Source organism: Anabrus simplex, chromosome 3 (assembly GCF_040414725.1).
Source record: "Anabrus simplex isolate iqAnaSimp1 chromosome 3, ASM4041472v1, whole genome shotgun sequence".
In the NCBI taxonomy this organism is placed as follows: Eukaryota; Metazoa; Arthropoda; class Insecta; order Orthoptera; family Tettigoniidae; genus Anabrus; species Anabrus simplex.
Genome location: NC_090267.1, coordinates 295131030 through 295148443, shown reverse-complemented (window position 1 = coordinate 295148443; position 17414 = coordinate 295131030). Strand labels below are relative to the sequence as shown.

General features: G+C 38.7%; 1 protein-coding gene across 1 annotated transcript in view; it reads right to left on the bottom strand.

The window, feature by feature from the left end:
* The window catches only part of LOC136866781 (histone-lysine N-methyltransferase 2C-like), an 811555-nt gene that overhangs the window by 314171 nt on the left and 479970 nt on the right, over window positions 1–17414 (bottom strand). Inside the window, 2 exon segments of the mRNA XM_067143888.2 lie at window positions 2548–2784; window positions 15538–15700. Of these exon segments, the coding sequence (XP_066999989.2) occupies window positions 2548–2784; window positions 15538–15700 (400 nt within the window).

Below are 17414 nucleotides of genomic sequence, written 5' to 3'. Positions count from 1 at the left end.
TTACAGAGACGGCAAGTTGCCGGAACTTTGTCCTGCAAGAGTTCTTTTATGTGCCAGTAAATCTACTGCCACAAGGGTGACATTTGAGCACCTTCAAATACCACCAGACTGAGCCAGGATCAAACCTGCCAAGTTGAGGTCAAAAGGCCAACGCTTCAAACATCTGAGCCACTCAGTCTGGCATTAACAAGTTATGTTTACAAATGTATGTATACCGTGTGTTCATCGTTACGGCGTCTGGCTCCATGGCTAAATGATTAGCATGCTGGTGTTTGGTCATAGGGGTCCCAGGTTTGATTTCTGGCAGGGTCGGGAATTTTAATCGTCATTGGTTAATTTCACTGGCATGAGGGCTGGGTGTATGTGTCGTCTTCATCATCATTTCAACCTCAATTCGACATGCAGATCGCCTACAGGCGTCAAATCAAAAGACCTGCACCTGGCAAGCCGAACATGTCCTCGGAGACTCCCGGCACTAAAAGCCATACGATATATAATTTCATTGTTACGGCAGTTAATCATGGAAAATATCAACTGCAAGCTATAAATTTCAGGTTGTGAAATATGCATAGGAAGATGGTTATAGAAATGCTGGAAGACATTTTGGATCATCACCAACAGTAAAAAAGAAAACATGGCATGGCCAGGACATTTCGAATAACTGTATAAAGGGAAGCAAGCAAAAGGCTAAAAAATATGCCAGAAATAGAGAGTGAAGTGTTGAAATGGGTTTAAGGAAATAGGTACAAGGACACTGTGATTTCAACAAAAATGATTCGCACACATGCAGTTAAAATATCCTGTGAACATAAGGTTGATAATTTCAAATAGGGACCTTCATTATGTCATCGTTTCATGAAACACAATGGACTTGCTAGGTGTACCAAAAATTTGTCAGAAATTGTCAAAAAACACAACAATAAAATTATTTACTTTCATAGATTTGTGATTCAACAACAAAAATAGAACAATTTTGAAGTGGAGCAGACAACTAATATCGACAAAACGCTGTTCACATTTAAAAAGTTTTTTAACTTATCCCAAGGGTTATGGTTTGATTTTTATAATGGTCTGTATTGAATACAATCTCCACTCCAATAAATATACATTTGATAATTAAAAGTCAGCCTTATCAACACTTAAGAGTTATTTAATTAATTATTTTTTATCACCTCATACACTGTGCATGTTTCGAGGACCTTATTGTCTTACAAACTATCCACTTCATTGCTGTTTCGATAATGTAATCTAATCAATATATGAAAAATGTTTCCATCTAATAAATACCTTTCTTTTTATTTAGCCTTTGGCTTCTTATAAAAAGATTAATAATATCAGGACATGTTTCGATCGCTTTGTGATCATCATCAGCTGCTTACATAAAAGCTTAGATAAAAACGGCATACAACAATCACATAGTTGACATTAAAAAACTGGTGTTAGTAAGGAATGTATGGGTTGGAGGGGGGCGGTTGATACTAGGACGTTAAACTTAAAATAAATGGACTAGAATGTCTTTGGTTTCATTTTAAGTCCCGAAGGCTGAATAAAATCACTTGTTTAAAAACTAAAAGATTTATTAGTGTTATGATCCTGAAGAAAAGATTTTTGCTAGAGTCTGTTTCTTCTTTACTTGACATCTTATTTCTTCCGTGTCACTTTTGTACTGTACTATGAAGCGTGATTCTCTTGCTTATCCTTTTTCTAAGTGGAAAGGGTGTGTCCGCTATTGGTTGAATTAAACAATTTTTGTATTCATAAACTCGTCAAGTTGCATAGCTTGTTGTACGAACCCCGTCCAACTTACTTCCTTTACTTTCCGTAATTACGGGTGTGGGTCTGGTTCTGCTGTCCTCGCCATTACAGATTTATCTTAACACAGGGTGTGAATGGACGGTTAAAGACTTTTAATGAACATATTTCAATGTGTATCCACAATAGTTTTGATTATTATGTCATTGCTTATATATTTGTGATTTATTTTATGGCTGATGATGACATTTTAAATATCGAAACCAGTCCCATGTTAAATAAAAGTTATTAGTAACATCAACACGTAATTAGTATTGAATAGGTTGAACCTAATGGATATCGTATCTCTGTGATTAGAGATATAAAGGTTTGACTGTATGTTGTTAATAATTTTTTAATTATTGTCATTCTTTAACTTCTAATTTTGTTTTCTCCTGAAAAATTGCATTGAATTTTGGGATGCATTTTTATTTCCCATTATGGTTGTATTATTTATCCCTGTAAGATGCAGAGTTCTATAAATTTTTAGTTAATTATGGTTTGCTTTCCAGTACCTTTACGTATTCAGTAATTATGATAATGTAGTTTTCTTAAAACTGAAAATACAAACTTTTATATAGTACAATCAATGTCCATTTTTCACTTTCGATAAAATTTAATGTTCATTATCTGAATTGAAAGAGCAACAGTAATACACAATAATGTCAACCTTGCAGAAAAATATTTACTGATTGAAAGCATGTCTGCTTTAGAAGAAGAAGAAGAAAAATTGAAATTGAAAAGCCAATAACTTACCCAACAATTCATCATCATCTGCTCCAAGATCTGCAAGTATTGCACCCACACCCTCTACCTCTACCATTCCCCCTCCTTCTTCCTCTAGTTTCTCTAGCTCTGCTGTAACACTCTCTGGAATTTCTTGGGATTCTGAGGCAGCTGAAACCTGTTGTGTGGATGATTGCAGAGGTGCACTTCCACCTGCACCAACAGTTACAGCAGAAGAAGATAGTGGTATTTCATTTGGCTGATTTGCTGAAAAGTTAACATAATTATATAAAATGATTTTCCGTGTAAAACACCACGTAAATTAAAATAAAATGAGATATAATACCACGGCATGAAATGTAACTATAAAGGAGGATAGACAGTAGGTAGGAAGACCTCAGTGATTACTGTAGATCCAAAAGAAAGTAGGATATTTTCATATCACAAATAAGAAAAAACTTCATTTATCAATACTAGGTAATTCAATCTATAAGACTGATACAAGTTACATTAACATCGTAGACATGTTTCAACTCTTTTGGGCCATCATTAGTACATCCAGGGTCTTTCCTATAAACACAGGCTGTCCATGGGTGTTTTTACTCTCCCAGATCTAAGCAGCTGCACAGGAGGAATGCGCATTGTTCTTGACCTTACAAGGAGCATGCACATGTTCAACCTAGCATCAATAGCCGGTCTGAATCTCAGCTGTTAACATGGTGAAACATTTATCATTGCAACACCGAATTTTCATATGTAAAAGTTATTTTAAGTACAAATCGGCTCAACGGGGACGCAATGCATTTGTTCAGGAATTTCCTGGTGAGGTGCCATCTTCAAGACCATAGATTCATGTAATTGTAAATAAATTTGAAACTACTGGCTCAGTGTTCAATAAAAAAAATATGCACGCATACGAACAATTTTAACAGAGGATAAGCTAGATGACATTGGTGTAAATCCTGCACGGTCACTGAATAAATCACAAAATTAGCACAAGTAGGGGTTTTGGTTTCTTCTGCACACACAGCTACATAGCTGTTACACATGAAACCGTACAGGTTAAATGGGCCCATTGTTTAAAACCTGCTGTGATCCAGTCACAAGAGTGAGATATTGTTGAGTGGTATCTTGCATCACTGAATGATTGTTTATTCGACCCACAGCTTGGGTTCTTTTCAGATGGGGCCTGGTTTCATCTTAATGGTCGTGTGAACAGTCATAACTCTCGCTACTGGTGTGCAGAAAATCCTAATGGTGTTTATGAAGTCCCCCATTATGAAGGATGACACTTGCGACATCTTTTATAAGGCAAGATTTCATATAGGATTGTATACATGTTTAAAGAAGGGAGACCACATGCGACATAAGTTAGGCTGAGGCAGTTGCTGTAGCACAGACTACAAACACCGTGCGCTTGGTCTGGGTTTATGAGAGAGACTTTGTAAAATAAGACTTTAAAATAATTAACAACTTAACTAAGCTAAAAAATCTCCTTTGGAGAATTACAGTGTTGGTGTTCAGTGTCTGTATTGAGGATATTTTCAAATTTATGCTTCACGTCTTTCATATAAATAATGATTCATTGAAGCCGACAGTTTTTGTTCCTGTCAATGCCATGGTTATCAACAAAATATGGTTTATACTAGTCAGATTTGTTCCTCCAAAGCCTCTTCAAAATTATTTTTCTCAAAATCACCACAACCAAATTGTGGTAATATTAATGTTCAGGGCAACTATTTTTCTTCGCGCTGCAGCTATTTCATATCTGTTAAAACAATGGACTATATGAAAAGTGGCACATCCATCATTGCATAATGGTATCAAATATTCTGGAAAATACTCATCAACTTGCAGGAACTTGTAGAAACTTGCCACTTTTTGGGCACTGGAATTCTTTATGAGACTTGCTGGTGTTTTCTGCACACTCACAAAACAGGATTGCAAACAGACTAAAATACAGCATTACTGAGCAAGGACAACAATGATTCGCTCACTAACCAAGTGGAACACAGAAAATACGAAAAACAAAAGTAAGATTATTTTTAGAGAAAAGTAATCATGCTTTTCCCCAAAAAATATCACCACCTTCTTTGGTACAGAGTCATGAGTACATTTCCTTCTCTTTAGGAATATTGTCTTGAAATATTGCTGTGGTTTATATGAATGAAGTAAATAACAACAATAATGTTACTAGCTTTATGTCCCACTAACTACTTTCGCGGTTTACGGAGACACCGAGGTGGGAAATTTAGTCCTGCAGGAGTTCTTTTATGTACCGGTAAATTTACTGACACAAAGCTGACATATCTGAACCCCTATCAGTGAGAAGTGTCTTGGAACAGCCTGTAGAGTTCAGATGTGATTTACAGGAGTGAAAATCATGGTTGTTTGATAGGTGTAAGTATAATATTGTCCTTACTATGTAATATTATGTATTATAATGTAATAACTACAAAAAATGCACCTTCAAATACCACAAGAATAAGCAACGAAAGAACCTGCCAAGTAGGGGTCAGAAGGCCAGCGCCTCACCCATATGAGCTGAACCGTTCAGCCTGGCTGTAAATGAAGCACCATATTTGCTCGCATATAACTTGCACTTTTTCGACAAAAAATAAGTATGAACATTATCAGGGCATGATATATGCAGGGATTTGTGTGCAAAAGATCGTATTCCTGAAGGGAAAAAAAAAAAAAAAAAAAAAAAAAAACCCACCTGTAAAATTTGCATTAGGCTATCAAAACTAGACAACTGGCATACTTACCATATCCATTGTCACTGCCTTCAGTCTCCGAGCTATTCTCAAGTGCATCATTCTAGTCACCATCCCATACTACATCATCCTGACTTCCGTCCACAGCATTTGCAATGCCTGTCTTCAAGAAACTCTTAAAAATGTCTGCTGACATCATAACCCATGCCCACCTAACCTAATCACACACGAGTTCAAACGACGGCCTCTTTATTTTGCCTGCTGGCGTCAGCTCATGCTCCCCTACTGCCATCCATTCGGCGTACAAATTACGTACGTTGTCCTTGAAGATCTTGTTGACAGAAATATCTAAGGGCTGTAGACAATGTGGGAGTCCACCAGGAATTATGAGATCATTTTTCATTTCCTGAAGGTGTTTGTTCGTGTCTTCCACCAAATGCCCGCGGAAACTTTCCCACACTAGCATTGCTGGGCGTTGAAGCAGTGCCCCTAGCAGTGCTCCCCATACCGTACAGATCCAGTCCTGTATCCATCCATCCTTCGCTTGAACCCATACATAAATGCCTTTAGGAAACATCGCTTTAGGCACTGTTTTTCTTTTGAAAATAATGTATGGTGGCAAATTTCTTCCGTCTGAGGTTATTCCTAGCATGGCACTGCAATGCTGTTTTTCACACCCAGTTGTACATACAAGCACGTTAGATTATCCCTTACTGTTGATGGTGGTGTTGCATGGCATGTCGAAGTTTATAGGGGTTTGATCTGCATTGCCAATTCGAGGTACGAGGTAATTGTTTTTCTTCCGCAGCTATCACATGCGATGAAAATTTATGATTCTGTCACTAAAATCACTTGGCATTCTCTGGTAGAGAGATGTTCGCCTTCGCAGACACAATCCCTTTCGTGTCATGAATCTACGGATCCAACCCCAGCTCACTTTCAGATCCGAACAGCTAATTCCTCCCTTAATTGCTAGTTTGAGGACTTTGAAATGCAGCATCTCATGCGAGATACTGAAGCCATCATTTTGCAACTCTGTAATGTAATGAAGCAACTCGTCTTTCAGTTTAGGAAACTTACCAGTTTTTGGCCCTCTGAATGCCTTACGTGTTCGATTGGTGGTTTCTAGCGCAGCTTTCTGTTTACGCCAATGGTTCTATGTTCTTCAGCATATTTTATCACTTTGAGTTTAAACTCAGCCATATAACTCCCGCATTTCTCCATAACTTAAAAATCGACCTACACAAGCAAACGTAAATGAGAACAAGAATGAAAAGTGAAGACAGAATACTGGTACTTGTCGACAATACAATAGATGGACGATACCTAATACCAATATCACTTGACTGCCTGGAGAGGGAAACACTCCCAGTTCACGTGATCAGTTCTGTCAGACAGGTAGCAATAAGCTTATTGACAACGATGGAAGAGTGAGAGGGATGGCCGAGTGTGACTGACTGGCTAGGAATGCGGCCTTGGGGCAGGGGTTTGGGAGTTAAGTATTTTTGTTACAACAGCTAGCCCCAACCGTTCTGCAGGTAGAAAGAAATGCAGCTCCTTCTTGTCCTGTCACGTACAAAGTACCATAACAGCATTTGGTACAGTCCCAATATTTAATGTAGGCATGTCCACGGATGAATACCCAAACTTTATTTAGACATTTATGTGCCGGTCGCATAAAGACATCTGACCAGAGATCAATTTCGAACCTAGTTCTGAAAATGAACTGAGATTACGGCTTTGTCGCGCTGTATAAAACTGAACTCGGTTTAAACGTGTGTAGTTCAAATGGAATCGGAGTTTAGAAAAGTGGACGTAGCAACACCGCAAAACAAAATGAAATATGAAATAGCTTTGATTGTTGGATAATACTTAAATGGTGGGATTGAGCTAGCTGTGACTGTCGACAATTGAAGGGAGTTAGCAGCATGTATTGGAATTTCTTCATATATGCTTTTCGTGCAGCGAACACAGGTGAAGGAAAAACGGATATCCGACTTCCCTCAGTCAAACCTTGTTTTTTTCTGATCCCGACGGTATTAGGTTTGAGAAGCCTAATGAGTCTTTCATTTTCACGGCCTTCGTGGCCGTTCGCTTTCTTTTATTCATTCTCTGAAGAATCTATTAGTGTAAAGAAGGGGTGATTGCCCAGTTGTACTAGGTCGTTCGGTCTTGTGTGGTTTAATATCATGTCAGGATGAAAATGTTGTCATATACAGCCTGTCGCATGTCCATTTTTCCTTTACGGTTCTGTTACCTACGGCAATATTAAAGGTTAAGAACTAGTTTAGGCTTAATGGTCCACCCAATCAATACACTTGATTTTACAAGGGGTGGCTTTCTGTACTTTCACTCACTTTGGTGTGTTGACAGTTTGTTTCAGAGCTGCTAAGTTCGAGTGAAATCTTAATTCTTTTGAATTCAGCGTTTTAAGGAATGTCACAGCATCAGGCAACAGGCAGTGTGCGAAGAAGTAGAATCCGTAAACATTAGCAATTCTCTTTGGCGATGCCGACAGTTGGCGAAAAAGCGTGGCTCATAATTATAATCAATTCGTATGCAAAGAACAATATTGTCAATGCCAATGAAACTGCATATATATATATTTTAATGCCTGGCCCAAACAGACTTTTTAAAAGGAGGTGGGATCACCGTATTGTATTCCAATGCAGACAGAAGCGAAATACTTCCTCTCCTTATCATAGGCAAGTTTGATAAGCCACGATGTTTTAACCTTTACCACTCGTCTGTCGGGTGAAGCCCGACATTACGATATTCCACTTTCCGGTCGCATGTCGGGCGAGACCCGACATGACATTTCATCGCCCACCGCTCGTCTGCCGTTTCTTAGCCGACAAAATAAACGATGCTATACTGTACTGCCATCTTTTGGTTCAGCGTGGAACTTTGTAGAATTCAGATATTATATGACAGTCAGTCAACAATCTATTATTTAGAGGGCAGTGTAGCCGTCAGCTGTCCACTCACGCACACGAAAGGTCGAGCGATAGTAAACAAACATGGTCGCCATGTGCTCTTATAGTCATATATAGTTTACTGTTCAATGTTGTATATGTCGGGTAAAACACAAAACCACAGTATTTTCGCACCTCTTCACGTTCCTTGTACCCTAAAAGTGAACTGGCGATGTTTGGCTTGTGTACCATAACCCAACATGTGCCTGATGCTGATGGCTGGCACAATTATAAATCAACTGATCCCGATTTCGAGAAATCGCCGTTTAGCCTAAAATCTACCGTGAGGTATGAAACCAGAGACTGAATAGAGTTTTTCAATTGCTTTTTACCGATAATTTGTTCATTGAAATAATTAACGAAACCAATCGGTATGTGATAACGATAATAATAATAATAATAATAATAATAATAATAATAATAATAATAATAATAATAATAATAATCATGCAAAATAATTTGTCTTAAATTGCACATATTGCTTTTATTTGCTCCAGTATAGCTTGCTTAAAATGTGTATAGCCTAAATACATCATTTAAAAGCAAATGTTACCTCCAAAATCGTGAAAGATGAATACAGGTCATATAAGATAAAAATTCACATTTAAAATACGAGTAGTAGAGACAACACAGAGAACTGTAATTCGAGGGGTAAGGGTTAAGGGCGTCAGGTACTTTCCGTGCAAATACAAGGCATCTAAAAATGCATACAGTACAGTAATCCAACGAATAAAGTACTTCAACAGGGGAACCAGCATAGACTTCTCGTCTTTAAATATATTTTCCTTTTTTCTTTCATTGCGTGTGGTTACGTTTGTCAGTGAGTTATCCAAGTGCATTACTTGAATTATTTGAATGCACCTTGTTGGATACATTTTGGAAATAGTTCTTTTCCATTGCATTTGAAAGGTTTAAACTGTGAATCTATGTTAATTGAATGCAGTAATGCAGAGGTGCCAACCTTTGAAGTGGATTATCAGTAATCGCCCTCCGCCCCCAAGAAAAATTGAGTCAAATCCAAAGCATGCTCCTCACTTCTTGATAATGACACCCCTTTTGTCCTTACCACTAACAATCTATTCAAAAGTACATCATGTTACACAATAACATTTGCGCACAACCTGTTGGTTCTGTGATAAAACATTCATTGTAGCTTCTTTCTCACGCAGCAGCTGCTTTTCAGTGTAGGTTTTCTTGAAGCATCCTTCCCAATCTGATGACATTTTCGTCTTCTGAACCATAAGCGACTCCAGTGCAGATATGCTTAATGTAGGCCTCACTTCTTTCTCAATCTTTCTGTCAACTGTCAGGTACACTTAATACAGCAAATACAACATTATTGAAGGATTTATAGTGGAGAAGAGCAGCGCCTGAGCTCCTTCATTCACAATGAATTTTACAACGCTCATGGGTAGCAAACGGAAGTCACGATCGAATAACTATCATTGCCAACTCACAAGCATTGAAATGAGGATGATTTAGGAGAAATGTTCAATTTTTTGAGCCTTTTCCCTTCTTTTCCATTTTTCTGTAGAAAATTACTTTTTCCTGATAATGTCAGCTTTTCTGTTATAATTTCCTCTTTGATCGTAATTCTGTAATTGTGAGGTGAAATCCGTAATAATTATGGACAATCCGTAATAGATGGCACCTCTGGTAATGAATCTTAGAATATTTTTTGATGCAGGAAGAGTTGGCATTTCTGAAGTACGAGTTGGTGGTTAATTCAAAAACACGTAATTCGATGTCCGATTTTTGCGTCCCAATGACTTCGAATTAACGAGGTTTTACCATATTGCAAAACTAACACCCGAGTTCACCGGTGTGGCTGTTTCAACTGTTTACATTGCATGAAAAAGAATTATCCACCACCAGTCATGTTAATATCCACGTAAAGAAAAGACTGCATGTGAAAAGATTTTTAAGTAATTTAGGAGAACATTTTAGAAATGCAAGAGACAACGAACGAATCTTTCAATCTACAGGGAATCGAGCCAGCTGCAAGTTCAGATCAATGAAATGCCTAGCCCTACTTGATAATTTCCATAAAGCAAAAAGCAAACAAGCAAAGTCATCTCCATACAGGCCATGAATGCCCTTGGAGGAGTGGAAGGTAAAGGCTTCCACTATCTGCAACCTTGGCACTTGATCGGGTAGAGTGGTTAGCTCTATGCCCGGCTGCCTTCGCCCCCAGGAATGAACCTGGTACTCATTTTTGGTGTAGGCTGAGTGAACCTTAGGGCCATGTGCACCTCTGGAAGTGGAAATCTCGTTTCTTAAATTTTATGACTTCCTGACGGCGAATCGAACCCACGTCCTTCCGGGCGAGCCGAGCACGCCTTTACCGCCTCGGCCAGGCAGCCCCTGATAATTTCCATGGCAAATATATTTCATAGCAGCCATAATGTTTTTCTCAAGTATGTTCAGGCTAAGCAGCTATATCTGTAAGTTTACACATTCATATTTGTGTAAAGATCACGTGGACCTCGCAGAATGATATGAAATGTTTGTTTATGCGTATGTTACTCTTTCAATGGGAGAAATTTTATTTAAATAATTCTTTTAAAAATAAGCCTTCTTGAAATTAGGGTGCGGGGATTATTCGCGTAAATACGGTATATTAAACATATTGTACTTGGGAACATGTTTCAATCTCATTCGATACTTCTTCAGGCATAATGTCTCATAAGAGATTACAATACTTATTGGTGCTATCTAATCATTTTAAAAATGGAAGAACCCATGTCCTTTATGAACTGTTTGAGAATACACTAAAGACAATAAATAATATTTACATAAAATTGTCCCTCACTTCTTGTAAAACATTTTCTTCAATGTTAAAAATTGAATAAATTTCTTGAAAATACGACATGCAGTGTTGGTAGCTTCGGTGTACTGACTGAGGGAGATTTGAATTCTGGTCTCGGAGTGGGAAAATGGGACCATATCTACATCAGAATACTTAAAAGCTTTAATTCTTATGAAAATTCCTTTCAAAAGAAAATAAGCTATTTCTGTTAGAAGGAATCTAATGCTTCTGAGAAAGCCTGCTGTATGGCAAAGATCTGCGCTGCATGACCATCATATTGATAGTTTAATTCTTATGAATATTCCTTTCAAAGGGCAAGGTCATCAAAGTTGGTGAAACTCCCTACAGCTGTTATAACACGCATAATAGTGTGGCGAGAAGCAAGTCAGATGTGAACCAGCTATAGGGAGTTTCACCAACTTTGATGACCTTGCCCTTTGAAAGAAATATTCATAAGAATTAAACTATCAATATGATGGTCATGCAGCGCAGATCTTTGCCATACAACAGGCTTTCTCAGAAGCATTAGATTCCTTCTAACAGAAATAGCTTATTTTCTTTTGAAAGGAATTTTCATAAGAATTAAAGCTTTTAAGTATTCTGATGTGGATATGGTCCCATTTTCCTATTCCGAAACCAGAATTAAAATATCCCTGTCAGTACACTGAAACTACCAGGACTGCATGTCTTATTTTCAAGAAATTCATTCAAATTTTAACATTGAAGAAAATGTTTTACAAGAAGTGAGGGACAATTTTGTATAAATATTACTTATTGTCTTTAGTGTATTCTCAAACAATTCATGAAGGACATGGGTTCTTCCCTTTTTTAAATTATTAGACAGCAACAATGAGTATCGTAATCTGTTATGAGACGTTATGGCTGAAGAAGTCTCAAATGAGATGAAACATGTTCCAACGTATGTTTAATATATTTTAATATTAAATAGTTTTCACTTGTAAAGTGAAGTGTATTGATTGGGTGGACCATAAAACCTAACACTAATGCTTAATTTAAACTGTAGCAATACGGATCTATATGATGAAGTTTGTAAATTGTAATGATATTACAGGTGATAAATCATACATTTGGTCATAGTGCTTTTATGAGCACAGCAGAGCGAATATGTAGCTGTCAGGAAAAGGTGAAGCAACTGTGCATGTCAATAGCTAGCTCATGTTTCATATGCATGTTTTTTTTATTGAACACTAAGCCAGTAGTTTCAAATGTATTTAAAATTACATGAATCTATGCTCTTGAAGATGGCACTTCACCAGGAACGTACCGAACTCACACTTCTTTTACCAAGATGACAGAAAACAGCGAGTATAAACTAGAACTGGAAAGAATTATGCATGGTGTATAAATGTAGATACAGTGGAACCTCGATTCTCCGTTTTTGGAGGGACCATTAAAATAAAACGTAAAACATGGGAAAACGGAAAATCCGGGAATGAATGAAAGCCATCAGCAATTTGGCTAAACATCACAAAAATGAAATATGTATAGTTATAATCTTACAACACTCTTAAACCAAACCAAACTACAGCCCCAATGGGCCTTTGCCTGCCAAACGAGCGCTGCTCAGCTCGAAGGCCTCAGATTATGAGGTGACGCATGGTCAGTGTGACGAATCCTCTCGGCCGTTATTCCTGGTGGCTCTCTAGACCGGGGTCGCCATCTCACCATTAGATAGCTCCTCAATTAAAGGTAATCATGCAGGCTGAGTGGACCTGGAACCAGCCCTTATATCCAGGTAAAAATGCCTGACCTGGCCGGGTATCGAACCCGGGTTCTTTGGACGAGAGGCAGGCAAGTTAATCCGCGAAAGCGGCATCAAACATTAATTACCGGTACGCGAGTTCAAAATATCGATACTTTATATTCAGTTTTGCAGGGGAAAGTTTTTCAGTTTCCCATGAAACTTTGTCAGTTTCCCGTGAAAACTTCTTTCAGTTCAGCAACTTTGATTAGCCAAACTTTTCGAAAAATAGAATAACTTCAAGCCAAGCGACCACAAGTACAGTAGAGTCTCGCTCAACCGACCTTCGCTTATCCGACACTCCGTGTTATCCGACACTGGTAGGCTTAATTTGATCTTTAGGTGGATGCAATTCTGGGACACGGGGTGTGGAGGGTGCGACTGTGGGACAAGCACTAGCAGTCATGCGGTAGGATTTTGCAATGTAGTATTGGTTGGGTGCGGATGTTATAGTTTTCATATCCTCTCTGAGTATGGCGAGTAAACGTAAGAAAGTGATTGTTTCTGTGGAAGACAAGTAGAGTGGGTTAAAGAGACTGGACAAAGGGGAAACTCTCCAAAAAAAATGGCTTCAGATTATGGTGTTGGACATGTTACAGTGGGAGGCTGGAAACATACGAGGGAATAAATTGAAAAGTGGTGCTCTACCAGAGCAACAAGTGATGCACTGAAAATTAGAAAAAAAACAATGAAAAATGTGAGTACATAAAAGTAAGTGAAGCACTATTTCTTTGGTTCACTAAAAACCAGGAAAAGGGCTTGTCAATATCTGGTCCCATTCTGCAAGAAATGGCGGTGTATATCCAGTAGGAGTTTAATAAAGGGACCCTGATTTTACTGCTATTGCTGGGTGGCTTGATCGGTGGGAAAAACTGTACGGCATTGGGCAGCTTAATATCTGTGAAGAAGAACTGCCAGCTAAATCCGATGAGGTTGTGAAATTTAAAAGACAATTTCAAGAAATAATTCTTGCTGAAGGATTAACCGGTGATCAGATTTTTAATTGTGATGAGACTGGGCTGAATTTCAAGAAGCTGACATCAAAACTCTTGCAGCCCAAGCCAAGACGTCTGCACCTGGCTACAGGCGTAGTAAGAAAAGAGTACTGCATCTACTGTACAATTGAATTAATAAGACAATAAATAGAGTCCCGCAAAACATAGTACGTAATACAGTATAGTCTTCCTGTTTGTCTTAGTTCATTTTCAAAGTTATTCTGTATTATCCGACATTTTCGGTGATCCGACGTACTCCAGGTCCCGTTTAGGTCGGATAATCGAGACTCTACTGTAGGTAGTTTTTAATTCTCTCATCTAATAAATAAAGAACATTAGATACAAAAGCCCCTTCTTTTCTTAATCTTCCATTGTAATTTGGTCTCTGGTTCGTACTCAGTTTCTGGAAATCTTGTACTGTACCATGTAAATTAGGCTTACATCGACTTTTAAAGGTTATGTTGAACTCGAGAACGATTTCGAAGGTAAGTATCGATTCTCAGAAGTTCTCAAATGTATTAAGTTCAATTCTGCCCGTCCTTAATCCAATCAAATTGAAAAGAAAAGAAATATCACTAAAAACTTAAGAAATTACAGTTATTCGTGACCTTGGGCTCAGCTGGAAAGCACGCTTGCTGCGCATGTCTGTACGAGTTGGAAATGATACAAACCATTCTTTATTTTCTACAAATAACATGCGCAAATAAAACAACTGCAGTTTTTTAATTTTAACACGAAAATGAAAAATTCCCAGTCTTATATTAGGACCAAATCAGTAACGGGCAATCCCAAGACCTCCTAAGGCCTTTTGTATGTAAGGTGCAACATCTGTTCTGGTCTCGATAACATAATCGTATACGATAATATTAAAATACTAGGTTTGTGCACGATTTGTGTTAAGAAGGAGCAGTTTCAATTCTTGCCGGAAAGCCCAGTTACTATACAGTGCCCGGAGGAAAGTGCCGAAAACTTATTCGGCAATACAATCGAAAAAAGTAAAATACAAACATCTAACCCTGGATATAATGTGGACGTTTTATAAGTGCGAACATTTGACGAAACTTGTTCCGTCTTCAAGTAGAGCTGTCGAAATGCTCTGTATCTCCTTATAATTATTGTGGCCACTCTCTGCTTTATAATTCCCGAGATTCTCTACACAATACCACCTGAATTTGATGCTAAGATGGTCCATCATGCAAGTTCACTGCCGATCACTTTTCCAGTACAGTACTTGCTCTAATTATCGCACTGATGGGGCGTTAACGCCAACATCCATAAATATGACACAGTTGTCCTTACGTGGGGTACAGTTTATTGAAAAATGCTTGATCGAGGATTTAGTGTTGATGGGACTGAAATTTCTGGACGGTTGATCCGGGAAATCGTTTCTTCGAGGAAGGATAATGTGGGATTTTTACAATGTGATTTAAATACGATGCTCACGGAGCCACGTAATTTGAACACATGATCCGGGAAAACGTAGGTTCCGGGAACGGATAATCGAGGTTCCACTGTATAATGACAATGTGGCAACAAAGTAAAACTATATCATGATGTAGCTTTCGAAAACATGAGCATCTGATCTCTTATGTGGACATGCAGTTGTTTAAAATTAACACAGAAAAGAATACCCACCATAATGTATGGATAACCTTCCCCTGGATAAACTGCAAATGGACATATGAGAGTTCGAAGTAGTTTGCAGCTGGTGGTGACAAAACGATTCCAGATATCCATCTACATAGTTAAGAACTGAACTCACCTTGAGAGAATGCAATAGACTGCTGCCGCTGCTGCACCAGATGGTCATAGGGATCCAGAGAGTTTCGAGGGCCAGTGAGCCGTTGGACTAACTGGCCAGGATAGGACTGGCCATTATTCAGAGCCCGTTGCTGCAACAGCTGCCTCATTCGTGGATCTAGACCCTGTTGATACAGATGTGTTACAAATGCAGAAAGTACAATCCCAATAACAATGTACAACTTTAATCACACATGTGAAGGAAGTGAATGGTTATAGTACAGCTTATCCGCTACAGCAAAGGAAGGATAAAACAAAAAAAACCCATACATGCAATTATATACAATATTCTTCACCTAATACGGTATTTCTATAGTAGCCACTGCCACTGATTAGTCTACATATAATGACAAGGTACTGAAAGAACTGAAACAGCTCTTTAAATATATGTGTGGCTCATATACCATATACATATATATAGTAGAAGTCCCTTATAGCGAGTACGGGATATAACGAGATCCCCGTTATAACAACAGGTTTTTCATGTCCCTTCAAAATTCCTATATTAAACTGTACAATAGACTTTGGTTACAACAAGAACCCTTTCACTGAGTCACGCATTATTACGAGAGATTTAAATGTGTTTTATTTTCCCTTATCGGTGCTTGTACAATTCTGCATAAGAAGCTAGCAAACAATGGTCAATTATTTTTTCATAGAATCTGAAATATTTGTTCCGAATTAGTAAATTTATAATACCAATATAAATGGTCCATTATTGGACATTATAAATTTTCCAGCTAACTCATTCCTGGTTGCCAGCATTTCGCCCCCCGTGTGCTAGGCTGGGCTCATTAGTTGGTACCTAGCACACTTATCAAGACGCATGGCTGAACGCACTGCCTTTGCTTTCTTTGGTGGTGGTGAATCACCATGTTTCCATTACTTTGACTGCTGTTTTGTCTCTGGGGTATAGCAGTGGACCCAAGTTTCATCTGTTGTCACAAAATGGCGCAAAAAATCTTGTTGGTTGCACTGAAAACGGGCCAGACTTTGTTCGGACATTTCCAATCTGGTGCGTTTATTGTCCAATGTCAAGAGCCATGGCACCCATCTTGCCGATAATTTTTTCATACCCAATTCTTCAGTTAAAATATAATATACCCGTTCAGAAGACATCCCTACAGCTTCAGCAATCTCCCGCACTTATAGTCGACGATCCTCCATGACCATTTTATGCACTTTTGCGATAAATTCTGGGGACGTAACACTTTTTGGCCGTTCACTACGCGGATCATCATCCAAGCTCTCCCAACCAAATTTAAACTCGCTGGTCCACTTGGCAACAGTTGAAACTGAAGGAGCAGAATCGCCCAGTGTGTTCTGAAAGTCGGCATGAATTCCCTTTGCTTTCATACCTTTCTTTAAAAAGTATTTAATCACTGCTCGAATCTCAGTTTTTCCCATTGTCACAAATCACTACGCGGGAACAACAACAAAGAGTCATCACTACCACACTCCTGCAGCTAGAGCACTGACGTGCCACGTGTTCACTCACAAAGGATGTGTGATTATTGCGCGGGAACCTCATTACTCTAGCACTGACATCTAGCGGTGATTCCGAGAACTTTTCAAACCGTCCTCGTAGCTTGCCTGATTGGCTGTTTGAGTGCTTCTCAATTTCCGGCCTTTGGCTCCTCGGTAGGAGCAGGGCTCTTGTCCGCGTCTTTCGTTTTCATACGTCCTCCCGGTCGGACGCACCTTGTGGGTGGTCTGGTCAGCGGCTCCAGTCACCTCAGGGTAAGCATGTTTCCTTTTCTCGCATGGTTTTCACCACTTGTTTTGTAATGCCTTAGCTCGTCAGCTAGGCATATCCTTTGTTTTGGAGGCAATTCACTT